At 46.7% G+C, this 17,286-nt stretch overlaps 1 protein-coding gene and 1 long non-coding RNA gene across 19 annotated transcripts in view; one reads left to right on the plus strand and one right to left on the minus strand.

Annotated features, from left to right (window-relative positions):
• Positions 1–1,731: 1,731 nt before the first annotated feature.
• Positions 1,732–11,067, minus strand: LOC109551525 (uncharacterized). 3 transcript variants are annotated; one of them, XR_004528319.2, is made up of 3 exons: positions 10,271–11,067; positions 5,326–7,335; positions 1,732–4,940 (listed from the first exon to the last, which is right to left on the minus strand). It is a non-coding gene; the product is annotated as an uncharacterized lncRNA (long non-coding RNA). The 3 variants fall into 3 exon arrangements; XR_002178310.3 differs by having other exon boundaries at positions 1,732–7,335; positions 10,271–11,063; XR_002178311.3 differs by having other exon boundaries at positions 1,732–7,335; positions 10,158–11,063.
• Positions 11,068–11,070: 3 nt separating this feature from the next.
• Positions 11,071–17,286, plus strand: part of DUSP22 (dual specificity phosphatase 22) — a 71,049-nt gene continuing 64,833 nt past the window's right edge. For 9 of the 16 annotated variants that reach the window (XR_012334252.1, XR_012334253.1, XM_073810229.1 and 6 more), the window contains exon 1: positions 11,100–11,204. Coding sequence is in view for 5 of the 16 variants with exons in the window: in XM_019945050.3 (XP_019800609.1) it covers positions 11,184–11,204 (21 nt within the window). In the remaining 11 variants the exon portion in view is untranslated. Of the gene's footprint in view, positions 11,205–17,286 lie in introns of all 16 variants that reach the window. The other 7 variants (XM_019945050.3, XM_033863747.2, XM_033863748.2 and 4 more) reach the window with 3 other exon arrangements.

Consider the following 17,286-nt stretch of genomic DNA (forward strand, 5'->3'; position numbering starts at 1 on the left):
CCAAACAGATGCTTTTGCAAGGGACTTTTAGGAGGACTGAGAGCCATTTCTCAAGGAGGCTGTCTCTCTTTTATACTACTTGGCACCTGAGGAATACCTGCTGACCATAATTAGGGTTGTCAGAACTACCAAGCCACTGAAGTTGAGGTGGATGATAAAATAAATTATTTCGAATTAAGATCTCATAAAACCATCTTTGGAGTCTCTTATTTAGAATACACAGGCACCTTTATTATCTTTACAAGTTTCGGCATTGCATAGTTTACTTCCTCATTATTTGTTGCCTATTAGAGCTAATTTGAAATGATACACTAGAAAGAGGCCTCCTGCGTGACATGTATAATTTGCTCTACCAGTGGGGTTTAAGAGTTGTTGCCTTTATCTGGCCCTTATTCCTATTATTATTTTCTATTGCTGACAACATAACTGGAATGTGATTTATGAGTAGCTTAGTCATCACGCTAGTGTTCAGTTGGAAAACTTGAGGCATACCATGTCCATATTTAATTCCATCCTCTTTGGGTCACTCTTTTGTTTCATTTTTGTAACTCCATCAGTTATTCCTGGAAGACTCTATTTTATTCATCTTTCACTATTACCTTCCTATCTCCCAATACCTATTTTAGTACTTTATGTAAAATTGGAACAATAATTGCTTATTTAAAAAATTACTGAAATAACACTCTTATAACTATGACCTAATCATGGTGGTATTTGCTTATCTCTCAGAACAAAGGTAGGAAAAATAGTCACTTTTTAGAGCAATCAAGATATTGTGATTTATGCTGTGAGATACAACACAATTTAAGTCATCATTGGGTTTTCTATATTTTCTGGAGTAATTTAGCTCTGTATTTTCTACCTGGATAACCCAGAGGTATCTGAAACTCGGCATGTCCAGACAATAATCATCGCTCTCCCACTAACCCTGTTCCTCCTCCTGTGCTCCCACCCTTGTGAATGGCGCTACCATCTATACAGTTACCAAAGCTAGAAACCTGGGGTAACCCTTTGCTCTTCCCCCTTTCCAATCTCCTGTATCCAATTAATCTTCAAGTCCTACGAATTCTCCCTCTTCCCTTTTCCCCAACCAGCCCTTCTCTCCATCCCCTCTGCCAATCTTTATTTAGGGCTCTCATTATTTTTCACCAGGCAATGGCCTTCTAAGTGATCTCCCCATCTTCAGTCTCACCTACTAAAATATGACATACTCCCAAAAGCCCTCAAGATGCTCATTCTCAAATCCAAATCCTGCAAAGGGTCCCCAACATCTCTGAGAGGGAGCCTAAACTTCCTGGCATGGCATATGAAGATGTCTTTAAACTGGCTCTGCCCCCCTTCCACTGATGTCTTGCCTCTCTCCACTTTGCATTCCATGTTGCCACCTTGGTAAACCACCTCAGGTCCCCAAAGGTGCCACAGTCTCTCTTGCCAGGGAAATCCTTGCCAACATGCCCCTGTGTCTGTAACATCCTCTTTCGGAATTGTCCTTTATTCAGGTTTCATCATCTGGCTGATGGCTATCAGGGATGCAACCTGGACTGGTGGCTTCTGAGCTAGGCAGGCTTGAGTATGGAAACTGGCTTAGCCATTTGCTCAACCTCTTTGAGCCTAATTCTCTTATCTGTAAAAAGGGGAAAATAATACCAACCTTCCTGGACTGCCAGGATGAACCAGAAATAATAAATAGAAAGGGTATGGTGGTAAAAACAACACCACACACAACTCATATTACGGTACAAGTAAGCTTCTAAGTACTTTATTCATATTAACTCATTTATTATTCCACACCCAGTTCAAGAGCCACCTCCTCCATGGAGCCCTTCTTTTCAAAACTTGATGAGATGTCTTTGCTGATCATTTTCTATTTGTCCCCCCGAATCCATTCTTACCCTTCTCTGTCCTGCAAGTGCCCTGGGAGAGTGTACATATGGAGCAAATCACTTGGGCTCCTTTGCCGGCCTCCAGGTAGGTTTATTTTTTAAGTGAGATAGAGAGCAGTTGGACAGAGAGGCTAGGGCATCTCTTCCCCATGGCTTCCCTACAAAGTCACGGTTCTGGCAGTGGCTGCTTCCTTCTCTGTATTAGTTTTCTAGAACTGCTGCCATAGCAAAGTACCACAGACTGGACAGACAACATCTCTTATTTCTTTTAACAGCAGAACATTATTGTCTCACAGTTCTGGAAGCTGTAAGTCCAAGACCAAGGTGTCAGCAGGGTTGGTTCCTCCTGAGGCCTCTCTCCTTGGTGTGTAGGCAGCGGTCTTCTCCCTGTGTCCTCATAAGGTCTATCCCTCTGTGTGTGTCTGTGTCCTAATCGCCTCTTCCTTCTTAAGATAGGATGCTTATTTTTATAGAAAAGAAGAGCCAGCTAAGGCAGTTCTGAGTGCCCTCCTCTGAGTTCCGAAAAGCAAGTTTTACAAACTCAGCATATACCATATTCCATGAAATCATTTATGTGTAAGTCCCTATTTCCAATGAACTTATAAATAAATGTGAGTTGAGTGTGGGGCAGCTTTGTTTTTATTTCTGTATCCTCAGCTTCTGGCACAATGCCTAGAACCTAGTAGGTTTTCAATAAATGTTGGTCGAATGAATAAAAATGTCACCTTAATGCTTGGAAATGGGGTTGCAGAAGGATGTCTAAGGCCGTGTTACCTGGGGAGCAGTAACTAGGCTGAGGGACAGTAGGCAGTGAGGGGGAGTTACGAGGAGAAAGAAGATGCTCAATTAAAGCATTTATGTACCCAAACCCTCCGCTTTGTGAAAATCTAACTGCTTTTAGGAAACTGTCCATTTTCCTTGAAATAAGTACTCTTTCAAGCATTGTGATCTCGTCAATTTAATACTATAAGGAAAATCTATTAGGCTCTCATGGTTACTCTGAGAGAGTTTCTAGGGAAAATATTCAAATTGAACCTAACACAACTATTGATTTGTTTTGGGGAAGATCAATATGCATTTTTCTTCAGGGAGAAATACTGACATTGACTTTTCTTTAGCCAATACTTCCCTTCTGGAAAGTAGCAGCTGCTATAACTGTTAAGGAGAGACCAGTTCCTGCCACATAGAAGCAGCTGGAGACAGCCTGGCTCTGTCCAGTAATGGGAGACAACCGCTCCTTTTCAACATTTCACACCTGGAACTATTTGTAAATAAAGAGGAAGCTGCTTAAGTAAAAAATAAGTATTTTTTCTTATTTAAAGCTAATGTGTATTCCCCCAAAATACATCATAGATCTAGGGTAACCAGCTGTCCTGGATTGCCAAGGATTAAAGGGCTTCCTGGGACACAGGACTCCCAGTTCTAAAATGAGGGAAATCCTGGGCAAACTGGGACAAGATAGTAACACTCATGACAGATGCTTTATACTGAGTGAAGGGGCCAAACTGTCCCCTCTTTTTTTTTTTTGCGGTACGCGGGCCTCTCACTGCTGTGGCCTCTCCCGTTGCGGAGCACAGGCTCCGGACGCGCAGGCTCAGTGGCCATGGCTCACGGGCCCGGCCGCTCCGCGGTGCGTGGGATCTTCCCGGACCGGGGCACGAACCCACGTCCCCTGCATCGGCAGGCGGACTCTCAACCACTGCGCCACCAGGGAAGCCCTGTCCCCTCTTTTTTATGTGATAACTAAACATTTTAGAAATAAGAAATTTCATAAAATTAAAAAGAACAGAAAGTGACGGATACAAACTAAAACCATAGATTTTTTTAGGAAATAGGTAAAGAGGGCTAAGGGGTTATTATCTTGACTCAGTGAAACTTTACACTTAACAACCAGAAGGGAGCACGGTCTGTTTCAAGGTAGTTCTGCCTCTACCACACAGCAGACATTTTACCTCTGCAGCCCTGTCATAGCCAGATATGTAACTCTGGAGATCAGAATCAACACTTACACCGACTCTGAAGTCCTAGAGTTACTGTTACTCAAGGAAAAAAACCACACACATACCTTTATACCAAAAAGAAACTTCATACATGGCTTGAATAAAATAACCACAAAGCAGAGAGCTTCCTGCCCCGTTTGCTTGGTTGTTACGACTGCAACGAACATAGTGAGATTTTAAAAGCAAAGTTCCCCTTAAATTGTACATTTTTTTGTTATATTCAATATCTTGCAATAACCTATAATGAAAAATAATCTGAAAATGTGTAATATATATAACTGAATCACTTAGCTATACACATGAAACCAACACAACATTGTAAATGACTATACTTCAAAAAATTATACACATTTTTAGAAGCACTGCAGTGAGGAAAGACGTCCACACACCACACTGTCTTATATATCAATTATCTCTCTCTCTAAGCAGCCACTGCACTTGCCCTCAGGCTGCCTTACAAAACCTCGACAAGCAGGAGAGGAGACTGCTATTTAAAAGTCACAAAGTTTTCTATGTTTAGAGACAGATCTCACATCACCTTGAAGACAAACTGTGCCTTTGATAGGGTAAGCGCCATCGTGGACCCTTTAGTTACAAGAGACGTAAAGTAAGGACTCCCTTGTATTTTGAAGCAGAATGGGGAGAAACTGATGCCATTATAAAGCCAAATATAAATGTTTTTAGATTGAGACATTGCTCTAGTCTGTACAGTATGCAAGTTGTGTGTTGGTGAATCAGGGCGAGCATTGCCTCAGACCTTCCTGCCCTCTTTCAGGGGTTACTGGATGTATGAGAGGTGAAAGAGAAACACACCCTAACTTCCTGTGAACTGAATACACCTCGTGCTACCGTGGCTTGATCCTCCTTGCAGCAGTTGCTCCTGTGCTGGTGGCTGTCTATGCAGATCTGGAGTTGAAGCCCTGCATAGAGAGGACACACAGGTATGACAGAGATGGTAAAAAGTGCAGGCCCACAAGCACTGGAAAGGTGCCAGCTTTGAACAGCAATACGCAGCTCTGAGTGAAATTGTCTTGTCTGGGTGGAGGCAGGTGGTCTCCTGCAGACCAAGAGATGGTCAGTGAGAAAACACAAACGCCCCGTCGTGTACAAGAAAGAAAATGATCCTGATCTATTGTTTAGCCTGAGTAGCACTTTATGTATAATGGTCTTTCTGTAATTCACAGGGTTTTAATGATGAATGACAAATCAAAATAATGATAAATATTAACAAATTGCCCAACAGAGTGTTGAACAATGACACCACTACGTCATATGAAATGGACTTCCCCTCTCACGACAAGTGAAATTTCTCTTGGGACATTCCATCCTCTGAGGAAACCCCCTTCTCCATCCAGCCCCCTACCCAGACACTTTTTAATGTCTTCAGATCTAGTTCAATTTCTGTTTCACATAAAAGGGGGAAAAAAACAAACAAAACTAACCAACATGAAGCTCTTCAGTAGGAAAGAACTCTACAGTAACATTCCGCAGGTGCGGATCAGTCTCTCTAAGGGGAGCTGCCCCTGCCCAGCTGTTTCTCAGAGCTGGGGCTTCTCTTGCCATGTTCTCTCGTGTCTTCAGTTCAGGGCTGCCCCCAACCACCAAAGGCATTTGAAGAAGCAGAAGTACGCCTCCCAGAGGGCAGCTGGGCATGCAGGTGTGGTAAATGCAGACGGATCCTCTGGCCAGGGACACTCAGGGGCTAGCCCACTCTCCACTAGATTGCAGGCCATGCAGTCACTTTGAATAGGGTTTTAGGAAGATCTGGAGACCGTGAAAACAGTCTGAATCACTTAGCTACACACATGAAACCAGCTAACATCACCTATTAGTGTACATTTGAGTGGTTATCAAGTGAGAGAAAGAGACACACAGAGAAAGAAATCTCGTCCCTAAAATATCTCATCCCTATGGGCCCACTGCACAAACAACACTGGCAGGGGCTGCATTTGCTCTCCAAGGGCTGCAGACATTTCTGACCATCATCAGGGAAGTACTTGGTGTGTCTCCTTGCACCCAGATGAGCTAGAATACAAAGTAAGGCCCAGGTTGTATCTTATGCCAGCCTTGTCACACACAGATGGAAAGGGCAATTATTCTACTGAACCTAAAATACATTCGTTGTTCAGATTTTGTCAGCTGTTTTGGGCTGGGATCATCGACCATGAAAGGCTTCTGTTTTTTTCACCATGAAGGGTTTTAAAGGACCTGTTTGTTGTCTCAGGTAGACCTTCCTTAGTAGAGAGAGGGGAGTGCAGAGGTGGAGTCAAACCATTCCTGACAAGAAAAGGAACCATAGCCAACCTGCAAGATGATGTTCATAAGCCAGGACTGCTTTCCTAACCAAAGCTCAAAGAACAGCATGACGTCAAGGGCAGAATTACAGAGCTGGGCTCTGCCAACCACAGCTATGGCTGCAAATCAAGAGGAAGGGCACAGCAACACATGCAAGCACTGTGTTCAATCTCCCTCCCTCTCTCTCTTTCTCTCTCTCCCCCCCCACCCCTCTCTCTCTCTCTCTCTCTCTCTCTCTCTCTCTCTCTCTCTCTCTCTCTCGTCTTTCTGTCTCTCTCTCACCAGTATATACTGCATCAGTTTTAAAAACAAGGCACAGTAGGACTTTGGTCACTCCTAGATCACAGCCATCCCACATGGAAATTGCATTGCTCTAGAAAGGCAGGCTAAGTAGATACAGCATTGACAGAGTATCTGGCATATAAAGGGATGAATTATTTGTGAACCTTACATCTGGATAAATGCAACAATCTCCCAGTTGTGTTTTCTCTCCTTAATCAACAAACATCTGAAGGTTTCCCCACATAGTAGGGGCTATTTCAGGTGCTGGATACTAAGATTGATGACAACTTGTCCCTGCCCTCATGAAGCTTACAATTCTGGAAACTAGGTATACTGACAACACACAGGCATACGTGCTACAACCTGTAGGCTGACAGCAGTGTCACCTTCCTCCAGTCTTTAGCGACCCGGGCTCTGTCTTATTCCCCCTTTGCCTGATACTTTGCCTTACACTCTGCCTCACAGCTCCATTCCTCCACAACTGGGCAGGCCTTGCCCCTGCCAACCCAGCTGGGAGCTCTACATGTCAACGTAGTTGACTGATGCCCAACTACATGCCTGCTGGCGTCTCTCCACTTACCTCCTCCCAGACTCTCCACCACGTCTCTCTACCCTGCTTACCTACCTGGGTATTCGTTCCTCCTGCTGTTTTCCCCTGACGCCACCCTCTCCAGTTGTCAGTGCTCTGAGATCCGCGGTCCCCAAACCTCTTAAGTGGAAGAAGGAAACCAAGTTCATGTTCAGGAGACTGCTTGGAGGCTGGAAATCAGTGGCCTTTCAAACGCTGAGGTCACTGAAGGGGCCATCCTTGTGCTCACACTGCTTGGCAAGGCCCCAAGCACTCAACTGGATACCCATTCTCCTTCTGGACAGTTCTGGAGAAGCAGAGAAAAATGTTTTGTGCTTTTGCTTCAGTAGTTATAGACTCTTTTTTTTTTTTTTTTTTTTTTTTACTTATTTCCACAATTCATTAGGTTCTAGCTTTTTCTTTTAACTTTCAGTCATGTTTTGGCTAGATTAGCTCTTCACCTTAACCTCTTGTTCTTAATTTGTTCTAATTTGACCGTGTGGCCTGAGGATTCTGCAGAGGGCTAACATCACCTATTAGTGTACATTTAAGTGGTTACCAAGTGAGAGAAAGAGAGAGGGCAAGAGGCACACAGAGAAAGAAATCTCGTCCCTAAAAGATCTCACCCCTATGCGCCCACTGCACAAACAACACTGGCAGGGGCTGCATTTGCTCTCCAAGGGCTGCAGACGTTTCTGACCATCATGACAGAGGGGTGCCACTGGCATCCAGTAGCAGAGGCCAGGGATACTGCTAAACATCGTACAACGCACAGGACAGCCCCACAAGAAAAAAAAAAAAAAGATCTAGCCCCAAATGTCAGCAGTGCTGAGGCCGAGACACTCCAGATTGCAGTATGTTCAAAAGGCCAAGGAAGATTGCTTCACTACTTCCCACTTGGGCCAAGGTTGATCTCAATTCTCCGAATTATCAGCAACACCCGTTAATGACCTGGCTGTGGCTCTAATGGCTGAACTTCTGCTTGTGGGCTTTTACACACTCCCACCTTAAAGTTCAAAGTTATTGCTCACTCAGTACACCACTAACTGGTTATCCTCAACCACATGCGTATGGTCCCTGCTGGCCACGTGCCTGGTAACCATTCCGCGCTGTGCACACACGAAAGCTTTGTTTGTTCGGGAGTTGCTGCCAAAATGCGTGGTGTTGGCTGTGCTGAGACACAGGAAAACAGCAGGAAGAAAAGTAGAAGGAAAACTCTTACACGGAGTGAGATTCCACTAGGCTTATGATGCCTTAACACTTTTACGAATAAGAATGCAAGTGAATGGATTCTACTCTAAACGCGACTCTAAAGAGATTCTAAATAGATTCTACTCCAGCTTCCTCTAGGGGTCTTCTTCCCTCCCTTCTTTCCATTATCAGCAGCTATGAAGAATAAAAGAGGAAGACAGGAAGGAGCTTGGAAATGAGTATGTCGCCTGTTCAGCATGAGAGCTGAACCTGAAAATCTCTGAGGTGGTGCTATGAAAATTAAAAGAGAAAACCAGGACATGTCAAAATGGATCAGACTTTCTCTTTTCCTTTTCTTTAGTCACAGAATTGCAACACATGACAATGATAATTTGGGGGTTATGATGCAGAGAGTTGGGGTTAGCTTCAAGGATAAGGTGGACGGGAGTGCAGGGAGATAAGAGTCCCTTGTGGAAAACTTTCCCGACACACCCATGCAGACACACGTGCACACACACGCACAAAGACACAGACACACACACAAATACAGACACACAAACGCACACACACGCACACACCATAGCTGGTTCTGAGCTTAGGAGAGCTTGTTAAGCAGATGGTCTGAGCTAGAAAAATAAGTTTATAAGAAATGAATAAGAGAAAGAAAATGTTCCAAATGGATGGCAGAAGAAAAACTGGGTGTGGCTCTGTCATTTATGGGCAGATACTAACTCAAGAATTGTTCATGTTTTCGAAAGTTCATCTGAACTGGAAGCAACGACAGCACAAGCAGAGGAGGGAAATAAAAGTCGTTCACTGATTGCTGGCTAGGACCTTTGAAAATTCACAGTCCAGTGCTCTATTTTAAGGAGGAAAAAAATGGTTCAGAAAAGCTGATCATCTTGCCCAATAGCACTCTGAGATTTAGGGACACAGGCTGGTCTTGGGATTCCCCAGGCAGCCCACTAACCATGCTGTGCTGTCTATAAGCAGGAAAGCAGTACAAGTAATGATGGTGAGGGGCAGAGGAGGTGGGCTGTCCAGGTGACTGGGAGGGGGAGGGAAAAGAGGAAGTGAAGGTGGTGGGGAAGGAACACCCCAGAAGCAAGGGATAGGAAGGGTCCTATCCTACCCACGGGGGACAATTTGGGTGCACACCAAGGGGGGCTTCCTACACGTGGGGCTCTGGTACCTGTTGTGGCCCAGAAGACATCAACAAGGAGGGAAATGACTAAGATGGAGTCTGCAAGTTCTTTTCAAAATGTCAGCCTTCCTTAGAGCCTCACTACTGTTTCCTCAGTCTTCTGGAATTTGTGAACTTACTCCACAAATATTTACTGAACACCTGTTTTGTGCCAGGCCCTGTCCCTGGCCATGTGGCTGCAGCAGTGAATAAGACAGACAAGGTCCTTTTCCTCTGCAGGATGCTTTCCAGTGAGATAGATAGCAAATAAATAGGAGAATGTCCACTCATCTTAATTGCTATGAAGAAAACAATACCGGGTAATATGATGGTGACTGGAGAATCTCCTTTAGATCGGGTGGTCTGGAAAAGCCTCTTTGAGGAGGTGACATCTGGGCTGGGAGCTTGAAGGGAAGAGCCAGCTAGGGACTGAGACGGCTGGGTGGAGAGCACAGCCCACACAAAGGCTCAAGGCCATGGTCAAGAGATCAAGCGCCAAGGGTGGCACGTTCAAGGGACACACAGAAAGTCTGTGTGGCTGCGACTCGGGAAAGGAGGAGCAGATGAAATGAGGTCATCGGAGGTGAGCCCGGCCGTATCAGAATGAGGCATCCGTTCATTTAACAAATAATTATCAAGCACCCACGATGTGCAGGGCATTGCTGAGGGTATAAAAATGAAACGGCTAAACGCCTAGGTCAAGGATTCTGTCCGCAGGGAAGAAGTCAGTTTAGTAAGGGTGACAGAATACTTACACAATTCTGCTACAGGTTAGAAAGTGTTCCACTCCAGGCAGAACCACAACGCAGACATTACCGTGTTGCTTAGCAAAGAAAGGGGCTTTCCGGAAGCAATTGTATCAACATACCCATGCAACTACTAGAGCCAGTTTACAATCTGAAGGGGGCACACTGGCCGTCCAAAGTCACGGTATGACGTCTGACATCCGGACATCTGCTCCGCCAGGGTCGGGAGGTTAGGTCATCCCAGAGATGAGTCACCGAGCCCACCTTCTCCACCGGGTGAGCCTTCTCGCTCTTCGTGGGCGCGGCAGGGCCGTAGGAATCCCCCCACCCGGACTAAATCGGTAGCACTCAGAAAACCCAGGCAGGGGAGCCTGCAAGACCAAGGCTTCGATTAGCACCTGATTCACCCAGGCAGTCAAGGCAGGGCGGCGACTGCCGGTAACAGGCCCCCAGTGGCCCCGGGGAAAGGCCTGCCGGAGTTTTGGTGACCCTGACCCCCGGGGAGCGACCCGTGACACGCCTCACTGGGTAGGGGCTGCGCCTGCGTGACCACCGGCCCCGCCCCGTCTCGGAACGCGCAGGGCGACGGCGGTCGGGGCGGGGGTGCGCGTGCGCCCTGGGCCCGGGCCCCCGAGTAGCCAGAATCCTGGAGGCCCCCGCTTCCAGGAGTCATGTCCCTGCACCCCGGTCCCCGGGAGACATAATCCCAGCGCCCCGGCCGGGCCCCTAGGAACCGCGTCCACAAGTCCCGGGGGCCGGCGTGGCAGGCGCCGGGCTCACTCCGGGAGGGGGCGGGCGCCGCGAGCCCCTTCCCGCAGGGGCGCCTGTGCCGCTGTCCGGCGGCCGGGGAGCCCGGGGGCCGCGGGGGACAGGAGCGCAGCGGACAGAGAGGCCTGGGCGCCGCCGGTCCGTGTTGCTGTTTACGCTGCGGGCGCGCAGTGCCCCCTGCCCGCCCTCCCGCTGCTCCCCCGCCCGCTCCAACATGCCCTCAGTGCGCCTGCCGCCGCGCCCCGGGCGCTAGACCGCGCGGCCGCCATGGGGAATGGGATGAACAAGGTAACGTGTCCCTCGTTCCTGCCCTCTGCCTCCACTCCTCAGCCTGCCTGCGCGGGGCTTTGCCGGCGAGGGGAGCCCTCCGCGCTCCCGGGCCCCCGAGAGGCGGGGGCCGCCGCGTGCCTGCGTCTGCGAGGCCCCCGGGCCCCGCCGCTTCCGGCTTGTGGCTGAGAGCTAGCCGTGCCCTTTAGCGGCGCCGGCGCTTGTTCTGCCCCGACTTGGGCTGAGCTCACAAGGATTGTGGTTTCTGCCTTTTCTCCCCTCCCCTTCACCCCCAGACTCGGCTCTTGAAGCCTCACCACCCACATCATTACTAAAGTGGAGTAGATAAGTGTCTTCTCTTCCGTAATTTCCTCTTCCCAGATTTTTTTTTTCCGTGTACGCAGATAACTTTTTCTTGTGGACAGAAAAGTTGACAGAGGCCTAAATCCTGAGGTGCTTTTAATTCCCTGGGGGGCGGGTGGTGAGAGCACAGATTCAGAGCTGATTTATCCGGATCGCGTGGTTTCTGCGCAGGACGACCTGTGCCTTCTAGAATAGAAAACCCGGCTTGCTCTGCTCTCCGGCGCCCCAGACCCTTCTTCCGAGGCCATGGGATGGTCTGTGCCTTTCCTGCCGGTGGAGGGGACCAGATTCCAGCTCTTACAGTTGAGAGTTGCTTGGGGTGTATTCATGTCAAACGCAAGGTTAAGGAGCTTTTGATCTGGTACTTCTGGTTTAAAGAAAAGACTTACAAAACTTTTTTTTTTTTAAAGCCCTCATCTTCTCGGGTCTTTGAAATGGTCCTGGATCAGAGATTAGTCTCTGGTCTGTTTCTCTTCCCCGGTGTATTCCACTCACCAGCGTCTCCGCGCACTTTCAGCTTCCCTGCTGGGTGGGTATAAAGCTGATTTGTCAGCCCTGGGGTTCTTTCAGCTGGAGTGTTAGCAGTCCAGGCAGGTAGGAAAGGTACCCACTTAACTCTTCACCTGCCACGTCAAGTTCACTGTCATGGAGACTCAGTTTATATAAAAGGGGATTGTGTGGTTTAGGCCTGCGTACCGGAGGTTTTTTGGTAACCAGAATGGTATTCCTTGTGAGGGCTTTTTTGGTGGGAAGGGTGGGTGGAAAGAGACTCTCTTTCTTGGATAAGTACTCGCAGTATGTATGTCCCCATTAGCACTGGAATCCGTCAGCACCACACGCTTCTGCTTTTTTAATGCAAACAGAACAATAAAGGGGCTTCTGCGAGTTTGTGGGCTCTGTTTGCCTTCCCATTAGTTGTGGTCACACCTCAGCTTTACTTTGTTTTTTTCCTACAGTTATTTCCCCTTGAGGTGTTCACTCTCCACCTCTTTCAGCATTAATTTGTAATATTTTTCTATTATAACTCAAAGAACGTGTTTAGGCATACAAATCATTGCCTAAGTGTTCAAAATTAATTGCAGGCTTTTCAGCAAAAGCAGTCATATTCATAGCATGATTTTTACCTTTCAAAGAAAGCACTACATTTCTTGATGATGTTATTCTCATGACCATCTTATATTGTACATAGAGCCACTATCTCCAATGTAGAGACGGGGAAACATACATACAGACAGATTTAGAGACACCATTAAATCAACGAATTGTTATTGTGTACTTACCATTAGCCAGGTGCTGTACTGGTTGAGGGGGCTAGGAGAGGTGCAATGGTAAAAAACACAGACAGAGGTCTTTCACAGAACCTTCAGTATAGACCAGCAGTTGACCGATAGAAATATAATGTGAGCTATATATGAAACTTAAATTTTTCTAGTAGCCACATTAAAAAAGTAAAAAGAAACTAATTTTAATAATATATTTAACTGAAATATGTTGAGAATATTGTTGTTTCAACATTTAACCATGATAAAGTTACTCTTAGAATGGTTTGTATATAGTTTTTTGGGCTAAGTCTTCAAAGTCTGGTGTGTATTTGATACTTAAATCACATCTCATTTGGGATTAGCCACATTGTAAGTACTCAAAGCCACTGTGGCTAATGGCTACTGTATTACACAACACGGGTTGTGTGAGTGTGTGAGTGTGAGTGTGTGTGTGAGAAAGAGAGAGAAAACAAACACAAGGTGGGGAGGAGTGAGGGCTCCAGAGGATGACAGGCAATTTCCTGAGAGTCGGGTAACTAGATGTGATGAGCACAACCTAGAAGCAGCATTCGGTCCAGGCCAAGGATCATGCTGGAGAACAGATGTTTAAGCTGAGATCTGAAGAATTGCTCTAGGTTGCAGGGTTATTTAGTGGCAAAGTAGATTGCTGGAAGCGAGAAATTAAAAGCCTTAATTAGAATTTGCTCATGTGTTAGTGTGTGACTTGGAACTAGGCTTCATTTTTTCTGTTAAAAATTTTAAAAAAGAATGGTTGATTTGCAGACCTAGTGGAATTAGTATAAGGTGCTAGCCGTAGAAATGCTTTTCTAAGAACATTTATAGATAAAAACGCAGTGCCTTTGGAACTGAAAACTTTATTTGCCGTGTGTGTGTGCCCTGAGGTGCCTGGGACAAGATTTATTTCCAGTCTCACAAAAGTTGGTCATCCTTGGCAAAAGGAAACTTACGAACTAAACAATGCAGCAGTTTCTGAATACAGCAGTTTTTATTTCTATTCTTTGTCCTCGTGGAGGATCTCCTCATCAATACGCCCCCAGTCTCCTGTGTGGCAGAATGTCGTGCCCATCTCAGTTAGGTGTACACAGCGTGCTACTTGGAGAGTGTTAGGGGAAGAAACATCTGTGTTCTGGCCGATTAAAGATGATGAGGAGGGCTTCCCTGGTGGCGCAGTGGTTGAGAGTCCGCCTGCCGATGCAGGGGACGTGGGTTCGTGCCCCGGTCCAGGAGGATCCCACATGCCGCGGAGGGGCTGGGCCTGTGGGCCATGGCCGCTGAGCCTGCGCGTCCGGAGCCTGTGCTCCACAACGGGAGAGGCCACAGCAGTGAGAGGCCCGCGTACCACAAAAAAAATAAATAAATAAAAGATGGTGAGGAAACAGAGAATACAGCAGTTGTAATCTTTTTTTTTTTTTTTTGAGCCTCATACAATGTGCCTGCAGTTTATAAAATCTAAGCCTCACTATAGCCCTAGGAGTCAGTCTGTCTTATCTTACTCTCTGTGCTGATTAGGAAATGGAGACTCAGAAAGTAGCATGTCTAAGGTCCTAATGCTAGGAAGTGGCCGAACTGGGTTTTGAACCCAGTTCCCACTGATGTTGACGATAGTGGAAGTCTTTCTTTGAACTAGAATACCAGTTCATTCCAAGGGACTTCCGAAGACACTGAGAAAAGCTCCCCGGAGTCCCAAATTAGTTGCAAAATAGGAAAAGCCTTCTCCTCTCTCCCTTCATGTTTGATATTGATATAAGGAGGAGAGGGTTAAGTCAGGCAACTACAACTATTTTTTCATTGTTTTTTGTGCAGTTTCCAAATAGATCCTCTAAAGTGACCAAAATTATAGTCACTGATGAACTTACGGTGTGCCGAGGCCTGTTTTGAGACTTCACCACATGGAGTAACTCATTGAATCCCCACCACAACTCCACGAAGCAGGTGCTGCCAGTTTCATCCCTGCTTTACAGATGACCTGGCCAGAGTCACCCACTGGGTGGGTGGCAGAGCCTGGACTCAAAGCCAGGCGGCCTAGCTCTTGGCGTCATGCAGGTTGCCCCGCCTTGCTGCTGAAGGCCAGTCTAGCAAGTGTCTCTAGTAGGATTAGGTCAAACTAAACAGGCTGCTGCAAGCAAATGTGTTTCTGTGGAGCCTTTGAAAATTCCTAGTTGAGTCGAAGTTTTCTCAAAGGTCTGACCCCCAAATCTTTTGGGGGAGGGCCTATAAAGAAAAGTCCTCATTCTCATCTTATTAGTCTTAAGTACTATAATAGCCCATTAAAAACAAAAATCTAATCTCTCTGGCCAAGCATTCTATTAGAGAAATGTGCATGTTTTTATCTTGAGCAACCTGAACTAATGATCTAAAAGTGGGCTGAAGCATTACCATTCTAGGGCAGGTTGTAAGGACCCAGCGTTGGTTCAGTTCATCCAGCACACAGCTGCCCAGTCTGGCGGCCTTTTCGTTCCTCACTGCCCTGTTTCCCCTGAAAGCATCCTACCTGGTGGAAACAGGTGCTGCCCAGTATTTCATGGGCAACTTGCTCATGGCAGCGGGAGGCAAACACTTAGCTTGTTGCATCACTTTTCTATGAGAAGACCACTGTTGTGAAGGAGGGGGCAGAGCCATCAGAAAGCCTGATCTGTGGTGTCCACCACTCTGCTCCTGCATGGGTGTGTTCTTGAACAAGCCACTCTGTTTCTGAGCATCAATGTCTTTATTGCCCTTGATCCATAGGGATGGTGGTTTGCTTAACTAGTCTCCTTATTTGGCTCTAAAATGAGTATAATGTTACTTCCCCCATTTACTACCCAGATTCTTGGGAGAAGCAAATGAGAATATATTAGAAGACATTTTTGCAAACTGTGAAGTACAAATATGCACTGCTATTAGTGTTCTTGGATTTTTCCCATCAACGGTGACAGCGAAGACATCTGCTTTAGATATGGTTGACACCTGTTTTAGGATGACTTCTCTTCTTAGGAAGACAAGGGAGTACAGTTGAGAAAGGAGTATAGTCCAAGGGCAAAGAGCAAGGAGAATACGTCCCCCTAGGCATAGCCCGTTCCTCAACCTCTGCACTGTTGACACTTGGGGCTGGATCGTTCTTTGATGTGGACCCCAGTGGGGGCTTCATGGCGTTGTGGTGAACAACATACCAGCCTCCACCCGCTAGATGCCAGTAGCACTCTCCCCTCATGGTGACAACCAGAAATTTCTCTGGGCACTGCCAGATGTCCTCTGGAGGGTAAAACTACAGTTGAGAGCCACTGGCCTGGGGTTCTCCATTCACAATCTCCCGAGCCCTGTGTGATATGGAACTGAATCGTTATCAGAGGGTGGAATAAGGCTGAAAAGGTTGGGAAGCATGGTTTTAGTTTGGGAAGGGGCTGGAAGGTCAGACGTCCTCGTGCTGTTAGATGCTGCTGTTTCCACAACGGAGCACCCGATGTGGCTACCTTCATAGCTCATTCGTCTGTCCATTCGCCAGTTCATCAAATTAGGTTATTGAATTCCTGCTATTGTCAAGGCACCATGCTAGATCCTGTAGTGGGAAATAGCGTGAAAGACGAGACCCTGCCACCCAAACCGGTCGCAGGCAGCCTACAGAGGAGTCCTGCAGGAGGGAGCACGCCGCAGGCGGCGTGGCTGTGGGCCTGGCGGATGCAGGGTTCCATGCTGGTGGTTTCTGTCTTCTGCACACCACCCCTTGTATGTTTTTTCTTCTCAACATTACAGTTTTATTTCATTTTAAAGAAATAGATGCTTAAGGCACTGTTCTAAGTGCACACAAGAGTATTCTCAGATTCTTCCTTTCATAAATGCAAACTGTTAAGTTCATGGCCAAATGGCATTAGGAAAGTCTGTGACATTTAGACCTTCAGGGAATCCACCAAAGTCTTCCCCGTCGCCCCTGGCTTTGAAGGCCACAGAGTGCTTTCTAACCTAGGAAGAATTAAGATGCCCCGCCCCGTGACCGTGTACTGCTACCTGATCAGGTATTTGATCTTACATCTGTTTGGGGGGTGCCCTCGGATTCCATGGCATCCTGAAGTACTAAGAAAAATGTTTAAAAAATAAACTTAAAATATTTCCTGTCTTAGAAGCAATGTTATTTTGTGCCCAAGTGCTTTTCTGTGGCGAAGGATTTGATTTTGTCCATGTGTCTGTGGTCAGTGTTAGGACAGTGTGGCTGTGAAGGAGGCTGACCAAGAGGAGCCGTCAGCCATGGGCAGGCCGGGTTTCTGCGGGATAACCTTCGTTATCTCTCCCAGACAGTGTTCTAGTAGAAAACAAGGATCATTTTTGACCAGCAGAATGTCAGAGAGTGTTTCCCTTTGTGGTGTGTTTCATCACCTTTTATTCAGTGGTTATCACTTCATGTGCCCATCTCTGGGCCTGGCTTTTGGGACACAGCAGGGAACAAGACAGACACAACCCCTGCTTTAAGGTCAATCAAAAAAGTA

Source organism: Tursiops truncatus, chromosome 10 (assembly GCF_011762595.2).
Source record: "Tursiops truncatus isolate mTurTru1 chromosome 10, mTurTru1.mat.Y, whole genome shotgun sequence".
NCBI lineage: Eukaryota > Metazoa > Chordata > Mammalia > Artiodactyla > Delphinidae > Tursiops > Tursiops truncatus.